The sequence below is a fragment of the Nanorana parkeri genome, unplaced genomic scaffold, assembly GCF_000935625.1.
Source record: "Nanorana parkeri isolate BGI_ZX_2015 unplaced genomic scaffold, ASM93562v1 scaffold173, whole genome shotgun sequence".
Taxonomy (NCBI): domain Eukaryota; kingdom Metazoa; phylum Chordata; class Amphibia; order Anura; family Dicroglossidae; genus Nanorana; species Nanorana parkeri.
This window is the reverse complement of record NW_017306441.1, coordinates 188186-203909: the sequence shown is the minus strand read 5'-3', so window position 1 is coordinate 203909 and position 15724 is coordinate 188186. Positions and strand designations below refer to the sequence as shown.

General features: G+C 43.5%; 1 protein-coding gene across 1 annotated transcript in view; it reads right to left on the bottom strand.

The window, feature by feature from the left end:
• ARHGEF1 (Rho guanine nucleotide exchange factor 1) overlaps window positions 1-15724 on the bottom strand; it is a 74134-nt gene that overhangs the window by 33772 nt on the left and 24638 nt on the right. Inside the window, exons 8-15 of the mRNA XM_018554773.1 lie at window positions 13745-13774; window positions 12928-13030; window positions 11616-11694; window positions 9331-9363; window positions 6811-6975; window positions 6522-6627; window positions 3268-3279; window positions 205-387 (exon numbers count right to left, since the gene is read on the bottom strand). Of these exons, the coding sequence (XP_018410275.1) occupies window positions 205-387; window positions 3268-3279; window positions 6522-6627; window positions 6811-6975; window positions 9331-9363; window positions 11616-11694; window positions 12928-13030; window positions 13745-13774 (711 nt within the window). The remainder of the gene's footprint in view (window positions 1-204; window positions 388-3267; window positions 3280-6521; window positions 6628-6810; window positions 6976-9330; window positions 9364-11615; window positions 11695-12927; window positions 13031-13744; window positions 13775-15724) is intronic.

Genomic DNA, 15724 nt, shown 5'->3' with positions numbered 1-15724 from the left:
AAACCATTTCAGCATTGTCATGAATTTGTGACATTGACACAACATGAAATCTTGCTCCTACTTTATAAAAAAAAAATCACTTAATAGGCAGTGCATAAGCAACACGTATGCTAGAATCCATAAAAACATAATTGGACTTCGAATGCTAAGAAATAAAGATGAAAGTAAGTCCATATGTTGAGGTACGTTGACCTCCAAACCTACGTGAAGTTGCCTGTTTTAGAGCCGGATTTGCTTGAAGAGAGCTGCATGTCGTTTGCTCGGGCTGCAGCCTCCAGGTCCACGTCGCTGCGAGAGCGCGCCTGCTTGCCTTTGGCTGAACCTCGCTGGGAACGCTTGCGCTCATAAACTCGAAGGCTCTCTGAGCGGCCCAGTTTACTAGAGTTCCTGTCCGAGTTGCACCATAGATTTGTAGTGAGATGCCGCGTGCCGTACCCAACAAGGAAGATGAGAAGATGTGGTGGTGAGAGCAGACATGCAATGGTGGGGTAGACAGATGCAGCTATACATAGTAGGGAATGGAAAAAGGAGCTATGTGCAGATGAGAAGTGCAACAGGGGATGGCTACAAAAGAGATAGGTAAATGAATAATGGAAAATAAATGAAGCAGGGATTTAGAACTAAGAGGGATGCCGCTGAGCGCAAGAACATGGTTTATGGCAAGTGCAACAATTGATTTGCACTTATGAATTCATTAAAACATAATTAAAGGAGAACTATGAGGGGAGTGATTTCCACTCATCCTCATAGTTAGGACTGACCTGTGACAAAGAAGCTGTCACAGGTCGGCTCTATTGATTGGGAAGTGAGTGAACACATTGCGTCACTCGCTCACTTTTTGATCATCTGTCAGTCACCGGTCCCTGCAGGGATTCCCCACTCCCCAATCCTCCAGCGCTGACTAGAGGAACGGACAGGGAGAGGGCGGGCACAGCTGGCTCTGCCTCTAGATAGGCAGAGCCAGCTGCCACTCACGCAGTTGGGTAGATCTCGACAGTATTGTCGGGATTTGTCCCGGCCACGGCACTCTCAGGATATCGCGGGCAATAGTCCGCTGTATACTGAGCTTTGGGTCACGGGAGGAGGTTAGCATATGTCCTCCCGTGACCCTAAAGAGAACTATGGGGAAAAACACTTAACCCATAGTTGTCTTTTAAGTGCATTTAAAAGTGTATTTAGTAATGAGGACAATGTATGCAACTGAATTTGACTTGATATGAGCCTCCTGTAATTTCATGTACAGCAGAACTCAGCCAAGGGCAGCATGACAAGGACAAAGAATTGGACAGAAGTAGAAAGCAGAGTGTTGAGCCCTGCTGCTTCTCATTTACTGTCCAATCACAGTCAAGGGGCAGGACGTGACCAGGCTGTATTGCTTAACTGCAAGAGAGTTTAGTCGGGTCAGTAACCTGCCTGTCTGGTAGGCTATGCAAATTTCAGGACTGATTTGACAGAAAACAAATTTTGGGTGGGTAAAGCAGCTATTTCAAATGTGTACTGAGCTATTTGCCTAAATATTAACTTAAAATAAGAATGTTTATTCAGTTTACATACGTGCTACTTAAAGTATACTACAACAACGTATAGAATCTCCCGTCGTCAACACAAAAAGCTTATCTTGGGCGGGACTCCAATGTTCTGACAACCATCCATATACAATGTGTTCTTATATGAGCAGTGGACGATCTAGTTTTAGTAGCCTCAGTAACATGCAAGGAACATGAAAGGTTCAGTAGGGTGCACTATCCTAAGGCAGGGGTGGACAAATTAATATGGAATTCAGGTGACAGTCTGTCCAATACAGGAGCCAGCAGGATTGTTTTTGGGGCCAGCTTCATTGATAACTAGCGAAAACATCACACGTTAGGCTCTAGCTGCATTTTTTAAGGCGCCTTGGTTGCCTGGCTCCTGGGATTTGTCCAGCCCTGTCCTAAGGAATTATGTCAAATGTATTTATTTAACTACCATGCAACAGGAATGGCTCTTAGCACTAGGCAGCACCATGGCCAGTGGATCGGCAAAGGTAAATCCTGGACATGAAATCCTACCCCGCAACATAATCCACTCATCTTCTTAACAAGGTGGTGTCCGGAGGCTGCTGGGCATCTGTCTACTTCCTGTTTGCCTAAGTAGGTAGGCAATATGCGTTGAGGGCCTCACCTTTGTTAAGCCTTCTACAACACTTCATCCGTCCTCATTTATATAGGCACACTTGGTGTTACCAATACATACCATAAACGTCTTTACAAACATCCTGCACATCAACTTGGAGCCATAACACTGGCCATGGTGCTGTCCAGCTGCGAGGCTCCTTCCAGTTACACTACTTACCTATGTCAGTTCAATATTTTACTTTTAGTTTTTAATAAATACATTTGGGATAATAATAAGTTAGATGACTGCACCTTCCTTTACCTTCGTATGTTTCCTTCTTGGCCTACAGATAGGATATGTTTGTTTCATATCTTTTAAACTATTTTTCGGTATTGATAGGCCCCCAAGGGTCTAGTACCGGTTTTCTTCTTTTACTAACTTTTTACCCACACATTATGCGTCACACATTATGTTCTTTTGATGTTGTATTCTCGTTTTAATCAGCATTTTTGTTCCATTGCCTTTCTTATAGGAGTCATTTATAACTTTCTCATTGAACTGATCACTTGTAGATTTCTCATTTCGGGTAACCCCTCTCTTCCAAGGGGCCCACGTAAAGACTCTATCTTGAAAAATTAAAGTCTAGCACCTCACCCACACCTAGGATTTTACTGTGGTCTAATTAATATTAGAGCAAATCAGCAGGCAGGCTGTGTTGTCTGGGTGAAATTAAATTCTAAATGCTAAAGAGTACCTTTAATCTAACAGGTAATTAAATCAATTCAAACACCAAAAGCTTTCCAAAGCAGGGACACGTCTTCTTCTTTTTATCTGATAGAGGGTGTTAATCTAACTGGTAAGAATACCCACAGTCACCTAAGCAAGTAGGGTAATGTGCTTTAAACTGCACAAGTAGCCTGACTGCTGGTGTCCAACAACTGTAAAATGTAATGGGTAAAAATATACAGCTAAAGTGGCTCTTGGGTCTAGATGACACCAAGCCAAGGCATTTAATAGGACAGGCCTGATAGCTAATTTGTTTTTGCAGACCAACAAAGCAAGCAAGTAGAACAACCAGAGCAAGGTTTTTAATACTTAGCCAAGCTCTATACAGAGCCAGTAGGAGAACAATGAAATCTCCCCGATTTGTAAAAGTTCCCAACATGCACTGACCTTTTCTTCCGTCTGTGAACAGAGCAGGCAAGGGTTAAATATTTCCAACAAACGCCCCAAAATTTGGCCCAAATGCTTAGCAGAAATAGGCACCCTGAGGATTATCCTTGTGTTATAAGCTGCCTTAACATAGAACGTTGCAGAGTTTACAATTAAACCCGCACTATAATGCAAAGCAAACAAACACCAAGCAGGTGGTCCAAAGACAACAAAAAAACACCTAGGACCGTGTTAGGACAAGACACCTAAAGCAAGGACAGGACAAGACCAGCTTCATGGCACAAAGGTGGTACAGGCACCACAGGATCCACATTTTATAGTATAAACCCTTATAAACATGATATTTTAAAACAGGTTAGGAAAATAATTAATTATATTAAACAGTGTTAGCCTTCTTGTTTCTTTATGCTTGTACAGGCTCATGAAGTATTTTATGACTTGATTTATATAATGGCAAAGTATTCTGTAGCAAACCAGTCATATCAGTCTCTGTCCCCGAGGAGCTTACAATTTAATGTCTTTCACAGCCACGATGACACACACAGGAAATCAATTAACCTACCAGAAAGTTTTTAAGTTGTGCAAAAAGACAACACACAAACTGCCTGGTGGGACCTGAACCCTGGCTCCCTGAGCTGCAAGTCAAGAATGCTAAAGTCTAAAACACTTTGCAACCATTTACTGCATCCCAAAGAAATGTTACTATAAACCTGTTAACATAAAACAGGATGCAGAAATGTCAGTATGTGTCTACAAAATGCTCAATGCTCTCTATACACACATATTTTGTAAACACGGTGGCATCTACTGTTTGCCAATGGCAAGTGTGATACTTCGAGAGCCCATACCAGTATCTTATTTGACCATCCTGCCTAATAATACATAATTTGCCAGCTAGTCGGCATGAGAATTTATAAGGATTGCCAAAATGAATCTCCTGGAGTAGGTAGAGACATTCACTAGCATATTAATGCCAACATTTCCTACCTATGGAAGCCCTTATATGTGGATATCTACATATACGTTGCCTCTAAGGCAGTCTATCACTATGACTCCTGTAAAGGCTGGTGTTGCCATGTTGCTCCCCTCTTTTCCTCTCATGTGGACTTGTATCCCTAAAGTGCCCCTTCCTCCCTCTCTTATACCATCTCCCTCTGTATATTTTCCTCCTTTCCACTTTCCCTCTTTTTTTCACTACAGACCAGAAGTGGGCAACCTTGGTACTCCAGCTGTGGTGAAACTACAAATCTCATGGAGCATTGATAGACTAACAACCACAGGCATGACTCCTAGAGTCAGAAGCATTATGGGATTTGTAGTTTCACCACAGCTGGGGTGGTAAGGTTGCCTATCCCTGCCATAGACCCTTGTGTGGTACAGGGATACATAGATAGAGTGCACCTTGGTGGAAGTTTGTTCAACCTATCTCTCATAGGGAACTGTCTTCACGGATTTATGCACAACTTCTAGATCTATGTTATAATTGTTTCTGAATGTAACCCACTACATACTAAGCGATTTTCTTAATGTGTTGGAAGTCTACTGTGTCCCTTGTGGCACTGTTTTCTTACCTCTTTTCATAAAAATATTATGATGTCAAAGTATTACCACTAGCTGACAAGGGAAAGACTTGAGAAGAAAAAAATAGAGAAGATACAAAATGTTATAGGAAAACAAAAGGTAACATGCAGGGGAATGATGAAAAGCTTTGGAACCTGCCAATGGAAAAAAACGGCAACAGAAGACTCTAGCGGCAACACGAGACCCTGCAAAGCGCGCAGGGTAGGTGCACAATGGACAGGAGTAGGAGGCTACTGCACGAGCGCACAAAACAAACATCAATTTCAAAGGGGATAACATTTGCCTGTGCCATGTCCACAACAGAGCAGAATGCAAGTAGGGATAGGCAAGAGTGCTGGCAGAGGTTTGTTGGATCTGAAGCAATGTGAAAGCTGCAGCTGATTCTTCATGAATCTGCAGGCTGAGCTTTTCTAGAGAAAGAGAAGAGAACTCTGTGGTGAGCAGGTTCTGAAGCAGTGCAAGAAAGGTAAGAAGCAGGGCCATTGCATATGTGAAAGTAAAACAGAATTCAATGGATGGCGGAAGGCAAGAAAAAAAGTGCCAGGGATGAAGAAGATTGGATCCAAAGCAGCCAGGCAAGGCAAGATGTATCTGCATATTAATGACGATGTTCCCAACCACTCAAGCCAAGTGGAGAGGTCAAAACTTTTTACCTTGTTTTGGGGAAGGGCTAGAGTCTTTTCCGGGGTTTTATTGTGCCATGTCTGGAATTAATTATCCAGCTATAATCCTATTAGAGACTATCACAGCCAGCATGTTTTGGGGGGTCAGAAAAAAAAACACTTTATCAGGGCTGAAAGTAAGATAAGTGCAAGACTAGATGTAATGTAAACAGCAGTTGAACTGGCAAGATATGAATTCACAGAGTGTATCAGTAGCTGGCTTGAGGACATTTTAGGCTTACAGACTCTGTGTATTCATATCTGCCTGGTTCAACCACCATATTCTTTACATCCAGTCAAGTCTTACTTCCAACCCTGATTAAATGGATGTTTTTTTTTTTAACCTGGAAACGTGTTGGCTCTGTGATAATAATAAGATTATATCTGGACGATTACATCCCTGCATGGTGCTACAATGCTCAATCTTAGATTTACCCAGTTACATGCCAAAGAACCAGTAGAGATACTTTGGTGTAGAGAAACAACCCCCCCCCCCCCAGATTCCAGATACCTCATTCAATAACTACTATATTTCCTACAGTAGTAGGATGATCCTAGGGTCCCAATGCTATTCTTCCCTCTTTCCAAGGGTTTTACTACTGTCTGTGTCTCCTATGGAGACCGGACAGGACGCAATAGGAAATATCTCCAATAGGGACACATCGGTAAACAAAGCTGTCCCCTGCACACCCTACAGCAATGAAGACCGATGTTTAAAATAGTGGTGGTGCTTGTAGTGATGTCCACAGATAGTGCTGTGCCTATACAAGGTTACAGCGATGAAGATCACCAGCACTCATAGGATGTGGAGACCTAACAGAAATTGTAAGTCCTACTGTAATCAAAACTAAAAAAAATGTGTCTGCAGTAAGCCTTTAAGCAGGAAGTTAAAGCAAGGTTGTGGACTTTGGAACAGGTCCAATCAGCAGACAAAGGACGGCAACGGCACGATTCAAAGTGCTTAAAGCAGTGACATCACCATAGAACTATTTCTATGAATGTCACCATTACCTGTCATTCTCAGCACTGTCCTCTTGCTGGTCTGTTGGGCAAAGCTCTGTGGTTGGAGACCCTTTGGACACATCGGTGACATCAAGGGATGATGTTCCATCAGACACTGTAAGAGAAGGCAGAAGTTTTTTTTTGTATTATTATTAGGTGCTATACTAGCCAATTGCCTTACATGCTATGATGACCAATAGTCTGTTATGACTTGACTACGCCATGAAGAGTCAATTCCCTAGCACAGCCCCTTCCCTTCCTCCTCTTCTGAGATTGTTTATCACTAACTTTAACTGACCTGTGTCACTGTCGCTGGGATCACTGGGTGGAGGGTGTATGGTGACAGATACACCGGGCTCCGGCCCCTCATTGGTGGCTTTGGGTTTTACCAGATTGCTGTCACTTCTGTCAAAGGTCCTCTGCCCATGACTGACCCTTCTCTCCTGGGTCCCTTGTTTGTCAGCTGAGGAATCAGAAATGTCGTTAAACAAAATACACATTTCATGTCAAGTCAACACAACCTAAACATCAGTCATTCAGATAATATTATACTATGTAACTGCTATCTATCCCAAACTTCTTCCAGAAACATTGAGAGCCGTTAACAACACTTAAAAGGAAGAACAAAATGGTTAGTATGTGACAAAGGAAAACCGCCACCCACCCCAGCTATTAGAAAACGTTTCGGAAAAGAATTTGGAAAGCCTCAGTTGCACTACATTGTATCTTAGATTTAGCAGCCAGCAGGACAACAATAAATGAGGTTGTAAAAGTCCACCATTGCATTTCCTCAATTTCCACCATTGCATTTCCTCGATTTTGTGCACAAAATCATCTACACTAGAAATGTGTTTGTTCTGCGGTTCAATTAAACCACAACAATAATTAAAAGTGTGACCATGTTTTATTTAAGTCAACCACACTGTGGGAACCACCAAAGGTCAGTGTCCTTCAAAGAAGCATTGTGGTTTTAACATTACGTTGAAGTACGAGAAGACAATAAAAGTTCCTCAACATTTTACTTTAGCCATGTAGAGACCACAGCAAGTCCTTCAGGTTCTATTGACAGCTCAACATCAATCTGCCAGTTCACTAGGTTTAAGCTCTAAAAAAAAGAAACTTTGTCGACGAAAGAGAAAACTGCAATACCAGGAAGTGCTATAAGTTCGGAAACTATGACGCATTAAATAGAGTTCTGCAGCTTGTAGGAAAATGTATGTACATGCTTTATTCCTCTAACCCCGTCCCTGTGAACCTACATGCTAGGTTCAAGTGTATTTAACGCAAGATGGTTTTCTTTAGTTTGATTATAAATGGGGATCAGAGCATCAGTGAAGGCTGGGATTGAGAGCCAACAGCCATGCAACATATTGGCTGGTCACTCTTAAAAGGGAAGACATTATTAAAGAGACCTTGTTACCAGTTTATAACCAATGCAAGCAAAGCATAGAAAGGGCAGGTATTGTAAATGCTTACTTGCAGTGTTTTCCCTTTCCACAAACAAGTTTTTATTCCCCTGAAATTTGCCTTTGAAATTGATAGAAATTTTACCACTCCAGGAAGAGGGTCAATTCAATAGCATAGCCCCCTCCTTCCCTGTACATTTTGTGCCTCATTCACACGAGAAACGGCCGGCACGTACAGCTCCGTGCTGCGTGCATGGCTGTATCGGGCAGCTCCCGGGAAGGACAGGTGCTGCGTGTGATTAGTAAGCAGCCCCTGTCCTTCTCTATGGGACTACGCAGCCATACACCGCCCTACGCTCATCCTCCTGCACATCCATACGGGTGTCCCGGCTCGGACGCAGACAGGATTCATCCTGTCAGCGTACGAGTACAGACACCAGCATGGACGTGCAGGGCGGCGTACGGCCGCATACTCCCATAGAGAAGGACAGGGGCTGCGTACTAATCACACTCAGCACCTGTCCTTCCCGGGAGCTGCCCGCTACGGCCGTGCACGGAGCTGTACGTGCCGGCCGTTTCTTGTGTAAATGAGGCGTAAAGCCACCTCTCCTCTTCAGAGAGCGTCTAATTACTCTGTGCTGTTCTAGCCCCTCCACTCCTCCCTGCACCTCCATACATAACCTTTTATGTAGATGCTAGGAGGGAAGGGGAATACTTGAGTGACAGCTCTCAGTCTGCTGGCATCACAACCTAGATGGTGGCACCCAGCAGCAGTATTAGGGCTTTTGGTGGTCTACATAAGGGAGGTAGAAGGATTCTGTTGAAATGGGTCTGTTTTTAAAGTATCCCCCCGCATGGGGCATCATGCAGCGGAACATTTAAATTCAGATTGCAGACGGGAAGGGGTTAGGAACTACACATGAAACCCGACAACTATTAACCAGGGTCATCAATTAGCAAATGGGAACCTCAAAAGCAAAAGGACCTGCTGCATTTCACCTTGTGACTGATGAAAGGAAGGATACTTCCTTAAAGAAGACATTTTCCAAGAATCTGGAAACTCTTTGTATTATGTATTAAAAGGAGTCCCTTTAACATAAAAGTTGCCTTTTAACTGGTCAAGTTTCAACTTAAACGTCCCCTCCCCTATTGTGAAAGTTCAGAACAATAGCTGCGAGACTGAGGCTTGTAGACCGTAAATAGCACAAGGGTCTTCACGAATCATATCTCATCAATAGGTACAGTGAATTAGTAATATGTGCCCCATCTCCCACCCCATGCTTCAAACCTCCCCGTTCAGAGGTGAATTTATGGTACATTCCATCATGCATTTGGCTGAGTGGAGGGAATGGAACAGGTGAAAATGTCAAGTAGTTGTGGGGAGGATAAATGGGTCTAATGTTGGAAGATACCTTCGGGCTCAACCTTCGGCCTGGGATCAACATCTGTGAAAGATACGGGAGGAGCAGAAAGAAGAAAAACAAAACATGGCATGAAGGCAAGCTTATGCACAGCGACACCACCCACAGACCCTACACGTCAATGAACATCAACATGGAGTCATCTGTACACAAAGGTGACAGCCATCTTGGGAATGAAACAATATTTAGTCTTAGACGACAGAACCAATAAGAGTCTTGGGAGTCTAAAGTCTTTTTCTCAATAAAGCGACAGGAACACAACGTGTTTCAGGAGCCAAACCATCCCACTTCTTTAGGGCTTAGACAATGTGTTGATTTATTGGACTCAATGTGAATGATCAAATAGGTGGCAGGAAATATGCAGCAGATCACTCAGCGAGTATTAGTGCCAGTGGCAAGGTAGAGGTTAAGAACTATACATGAAACCCGACAACAATTAACTGTGATCATCAATGGGCAGATGTCTCCCTAAGAACAGGAACCTCAAAAGTAACAGGACCTGCTGATTTCAGCTTGTGACTCAGCTGATGAAAGAAAGGATACTTCATTGAGTCCACTGAGTATTCATGCCAGTGACAGCAACAAAGGTAAGCTTACCAACACATTGTCTAAATCCTGATGAAGGAGGATTGTTTGGCCCCAGTAACGCATTGGCTTCATGTTGCCTCACTGTGGAATGAAGACTTTGGGCTGCTAAGATGTGGTTTTGGCGCTCTTATTGGTTCTATTACCATGGATTTTTCAATCTGGGGGACCCCTACCTGTGAGGGGCCCCCTCTGTGTTGCGGAGAGATGCCAAACCCAAGCCATCGGGCCCAGATAATGACTGTTTTCCCCTAGCAGAAGAGCACCTTGTTTTCACCCTTCCTTAGACAACACTAAGGCCTGGTTCACACCTGGGCGTTTTACAGCGCGTTCCTACGCTCTGTAAAACGCTCAACATGTGAAAACCAATGATTGCCTATGGGCATGGTTCCCACCTGGGCGTTTTACAGCGTGTAGGAACGCGCTGTAAAACGCCCAAAGAAGTACAGGAGCTTCTTTGGGGCGTATTTGCCGCGCGTATCCATTGGGATACAGCCAGGTAGCCCTCGGAGCGTTTGTCGCGCGTTTTTTACAGCGACTTGCGGTGGAAAAGCGTGACAAACGCGCATATTCGTTACGCCTAGGTGTGAACCCAGCCTAACTTACATGGCTGCAACCACGGCGTACAGATGATTTTGCTTAAGCAAGGGACAATAAGACATTGGCAAAGAGGGACAGTCATGCATCACAAGTATAGAGTTCAAAGAGAAGAGGGACCGGAAAGAATATAGACACAACTGATCTTACAAAGAAAGACAAAAACACACCATAAACCTAAGCAAAGAGCAAACGTAAAATAATATTTTATATATTATGTATTATATAGCAGTATTTCCTAACCTTGGTCAGCTGCTACTCTCAGGAATATAAAGTAGATGCAAACTTCGAGTGAGTTTAATCTGCTGAAGAATTGTGCATAATAAAACATAATACATTTCCTCAAGGAACTATTTGTTTTCATCTTTTTATTTCCATCTTTTGTTGCATCTGCACTCCGGCAGCTTCTTTGCAGCTGCTTCTACATGCACTCTCATGATGGCTGCACTGCATTTACAGGGCGAGTTAACTGATGGTACATTGCTCTGTATAATAGACAACAACAACAATAGATTGCGTCTGAGCAATGTGTCCCTATGTGTAGTCATCATCAGAAGGCGACAACGCAGGCCCATAACTGGGAAACAGGGACAGAATGTTGCCGCCCTATAACAGAACGTTATAGGGTCATCATCTTAGTATGCAAAGGGCTTCATAGCAGCCACAGTGATGGTGTAAATTGTATTGATGGGGTTTAATATCTCATACTGACTACTGTGTATGGACAAAGTTTAACATCTAATAGTATTTATGTCATAGCTACCAATAGCTGAACTTGGATAAAGTATTCGCGTGGAGTGACTGCTGGTTCATTACAGCTTCCACCAATGGAACACTTGCAATAATTTAGGAAAAACTGAATGATAGCATATTATAGCAAACGGCAAAGACAAACACATACACAGATATGTAATAGAAACATGATACAGGGAAAACTACTATCACCCACAGCAACCAATCAAGAGCACACTTATTTTTTTAAACTTGACAAATAATAGCTGGGATTCTATTGGTTGCTGAGCTACACTTGTGCTCTGCAGACTTCATACACCAGACACACCGGAATGCACACATTGCTTCCCCGCAGTACTCACTGTGAGGTGTTTCATTGCGGTTCCAGATGCTGAACGGTTTCTTGCTCTTTGGAGGTTCATCTGGCTTCTTAGCAGACACCTAGAAACAGGAAAGAGGGAAATTAAAAGGTGAACTCCGGCCTTGCCTTCAGTCTTGTGCAGTTGTACCAGCTCCTCTCCTGAAGTTGCTTAGTCCAATTTCACTGCACACTATGAGCTTCTCACAATGTGCATTAAAAGCTACAGCAAGTCAGACATAGTCGGCCTCATTTCCTGGCGGGAGGATGCCCAGCATTATCGAACACTTTCCTCCCCAGACTGACTGCCCCGGTACCTTTTATTCATTGGATTTCAGTGATTTAAATCGTGGAGGCTCAGCATCACATGTGGGCTTCACATGTGGGCATCACCTAGGGCGGACCATTGAAAAAATCCTCCTACCACCAAAGATTTGCCCTCCCCCCCACAAAAAAATCCAAACTATAACAAAAACGATAGAACGTCTCCCCTGCCCTCCAACGCAGAAGATCGAGCACGGCATTGTGCTCGATCTCTTGTGCAGCCTGGCTTGTCTCACTGATCACACAGAGCAGATCGGAGAATGGACGTGCTCTCTGGTCTGCTCACTGCTCTCCATCCTGGATTCATTTGCCATGCCGATACAACAGTCCCCTGTCTCCTGGGGCTCTGTGAGTGGACCGGGACCTGGTGGTGCAATGGTGTCACCCAGATCTGCTCTATATCCCCTGCACCCCCCAAAATGATGCCGCTGAGCAGAGGCTGCATATGTAATGAGCAAATATGTCTGTTCCCATGTACAAATGACTGTTTGTATTTTGGCTTATATTAACACACGCATATCAATACCGGAAGTCCCATTAAGGAAGCCGGGCAGCGTTTAATGATGCCCCGACCGGCTTTCTTATTAGCCGGAAAGCCGGGCGATGTGTAATTACTTGCCGCCTGGCTTTCAGATTAGCCGGGAAGCAGACGCCATGCTTCCTCGTCACCAGGAGCCAGCTTTCTGGCCAATCAGGAAGCCGGGGGGCGGGATAATGACTTGCCATCCGGCTTGCTGGTACCGGAAGATCCGGTATCGGGCTAGGCATTGGGAGCATTTGGGGGAGTATGAGTACTCACCCAAATACTCGGTATCAACACCCATACCGATACTAGTATTGGTGCATTCCTAATATACTGTATATATGCGCAAGTATAAATTTAGGACGAAAAGTCTGATAAAATTATGTAGGACCGTTAAGGTGCAATAAATTAAGTTTTTGTTCTTGGGTTTAGATACGCTCTAACCATAGAGTCTCGAATCCCAACTTACCATTTTCCGGAAAAAGCCACTTTTGGCTTTTTTGCTATCCGCCGCCTTGGTCTTCACCCCGATGTGCTTCATGTAGATGACGATGGCATGAACAATAGCAGAGCTGCGGGGAATAGGGAAAAAAAAAAATCAACCGTTCCCATGCAGCAGGAAGGTGGCTCAGAACGCTTTCCATTAAAATCGGCGGCAGCATGTATAGAACAGAAGAGATGAAACACTTAAGGCAAGGCAGACTTAATTTTTTTTTCTTCCTGATTCACTTTCGTCATGCTTCATGTTGGAGTCATGTCTTGACATAATTCATCTAAGTATTTCTGACAGATGGATGGGGACACTATAAGGTTACATATTTATAATCAGAGCGGGATGCCTTAGTTAGCAACCTGGGACGCTCTGGTCAGGAAGGGGGCTATGACTGCTGACCCCCCCCCCCCCCACGTGACTCAAACAGATGCTGCCTGAGAGCTCACGTGTAGGGACATCATAGCACTTGTAGTACATTAATAACTTCCTCCAGCTCCATAACCGAAGGTCTGTACCTCGATACAGGCATAGGGCTGGAGAACCAGTCTTCAGAAGCCTGAGCATTGCACCCACGGTCCACTAATCTCAGCTGCAATGCTTTGCGGGCTCAAATGCAAAAAATGAATACATCTTTTTTCAAAAAAAGTGGAATATGCCTTCAACCAATGGCTAAAAAAAATATTTTAAATCAATTTAGCAGACGTGATACTGTATAAGGAAGGGCATTGATTTATGGTTCTAATTATTGTATTAAAAATGCTGGCAAATATACTGGTGAGCAAGTTGTTGTTACCTTTTCTCCTCGTCCGAAGAGATGCTTGGGCTGTTGGAAAAACAAAAAGATATGATTAGAAAAGGGGATTGTGGAATGGATAGTAATCAGAAGGGTATTAACTGTATTTTCCGACTGACACAGCAAAATCAAAGAGAACATGTATTAAGAGGGTTATTCACAAAAGGGTGAAGAGTTTGGAGAAGGCAGGAGAAGTGAACAATCTAGGACAACATAGCTGTAGTGGAAAGTGAGCAGAATTGGAGAATTTTTCCAAATCGGCTATGTTGCCCTAGATTGGTCACTTCTCCTGCCTTCTCCAAACTCTTCACCCTTTTGTGAATAACCCTGTAAGTGTTGGCAATATGTTGCTATGATGTTGGCGTGATTTCATTTTATCTCCGAGGGTATACTCTGTATAATCAGGCCAGGCGGCAGATATAAGTACGGAACCTTTGATATCCGATCTAAATTTGTGAGCAGGTCCAAAACACATCTATGAGTCTATAACGCCCCCTTGTGTTAAGAAATGAGTATGACGAAGAAATCAGTTGGCTTAGACTTATATTCCATTATATTTGCCTGAACTTTTACAACACGAACAAAGCATACAGCATATTACATACATAGTTCCATTTATGTCAACTGATCAGAATCCAGTTAAAGTGCATCAAGTTTAAAAAATACCTATTTAGCCAAACATGAACCTTTGAGCTGATAACGTCCTGTGCTCTCTGCCTCTACTCTCATGAGTTCAATCTGTCTACTGCAGAATGCTTCCCCCCCCCACCTCCCCATGTTACGGAGATGAGGAGACCGTTGCATTTCAGATGCATTTTGGAGGCAGTAAGCTCTCCGAGCAGAGAAAATAATATTCATTCCTTACCCCAAAACTGAGTTGTATAAGCGCATTATATCTAAACATTCCCAAACTAACATTTGCCCAGTGTTAGTAATTCTGCCTTGCAGCAGTGGGGGTCCCTGGTTCAAATCCCAGTCAGGACACTATCTGCAAGGAGTTTACATGTTCTCCCTGTGCTTGCGTGGGTTTCCTCCCGGTACTCCGGTTTCCTCCCACACTCCCAAAGACACGCTGGAAGGTTCATTGGCTCCTCTCCTCTCTATGTATGCATGTGAGATAAGGACCTAGAGTACTTAAGGCGCTGCATAAATTGTCGGCACTATATAAAATACCTGTCATAAATAAATGTTTATGCCTACAGGCAGGGGAGCGGCGCTTCCTAATGATTGCCTAGCTCTAGATGTCACTCAGTGGGGACATGCTGGACCACTGCAGGGAGGCTGCTGCCTTCATAAAGAGCACAACCAGCTCCCTCTCTGCAGCGTTACAAACCAAACAAAAAAGTAAGGCTTTGCAAGTTCTCTTTAGCACACTGAATGTATTGGTTCAGCTTAAGTTGAAGGTACAGTTGGGTGCTATAAAAGCGCTACCATAAGTGATATTTCAGATGGGGTCTGGTAGATTAGGTCATCGTTGGCTTCTTTTATCACCAGGGACACCAGCAATAACATCTCTTGGTCATTTCTCTTGGCTCCTTAGTATTTTACTCAGCAACCTCAAGTACGTAAACACCCCTGCATCATACTTCATTTTATAAAATAGATTTTAAAAAATTGATCAAGGAGAACAGACCCCCCTAGTACTTGCAGCAGGAGCTGTGTAGACCTTAGAAACAAAACTCAAAGATGTCAACACCAAAGCCCCGGTAATTTCACCCTTTACCAAGATCAGATGCACTTACCCTGTTGCAGAGGACTGCTAAATAATTTTCACTGCCTACTGCGTTTTATTGTACTGGGAGTGCTATATTGTATGACCGCATAAGCCATTAGCTCTTTACAACATCAGCACACAACATATGTAGATCATTAAAACGGAAAAGCAAAAGCTGAAAAGAAAACCCAATGCATAGCAAAATTATTTAACACCTTGTGCAAAATAAACCACCCCCAGCAACCCAATATTAAGGCTCCGTGCAG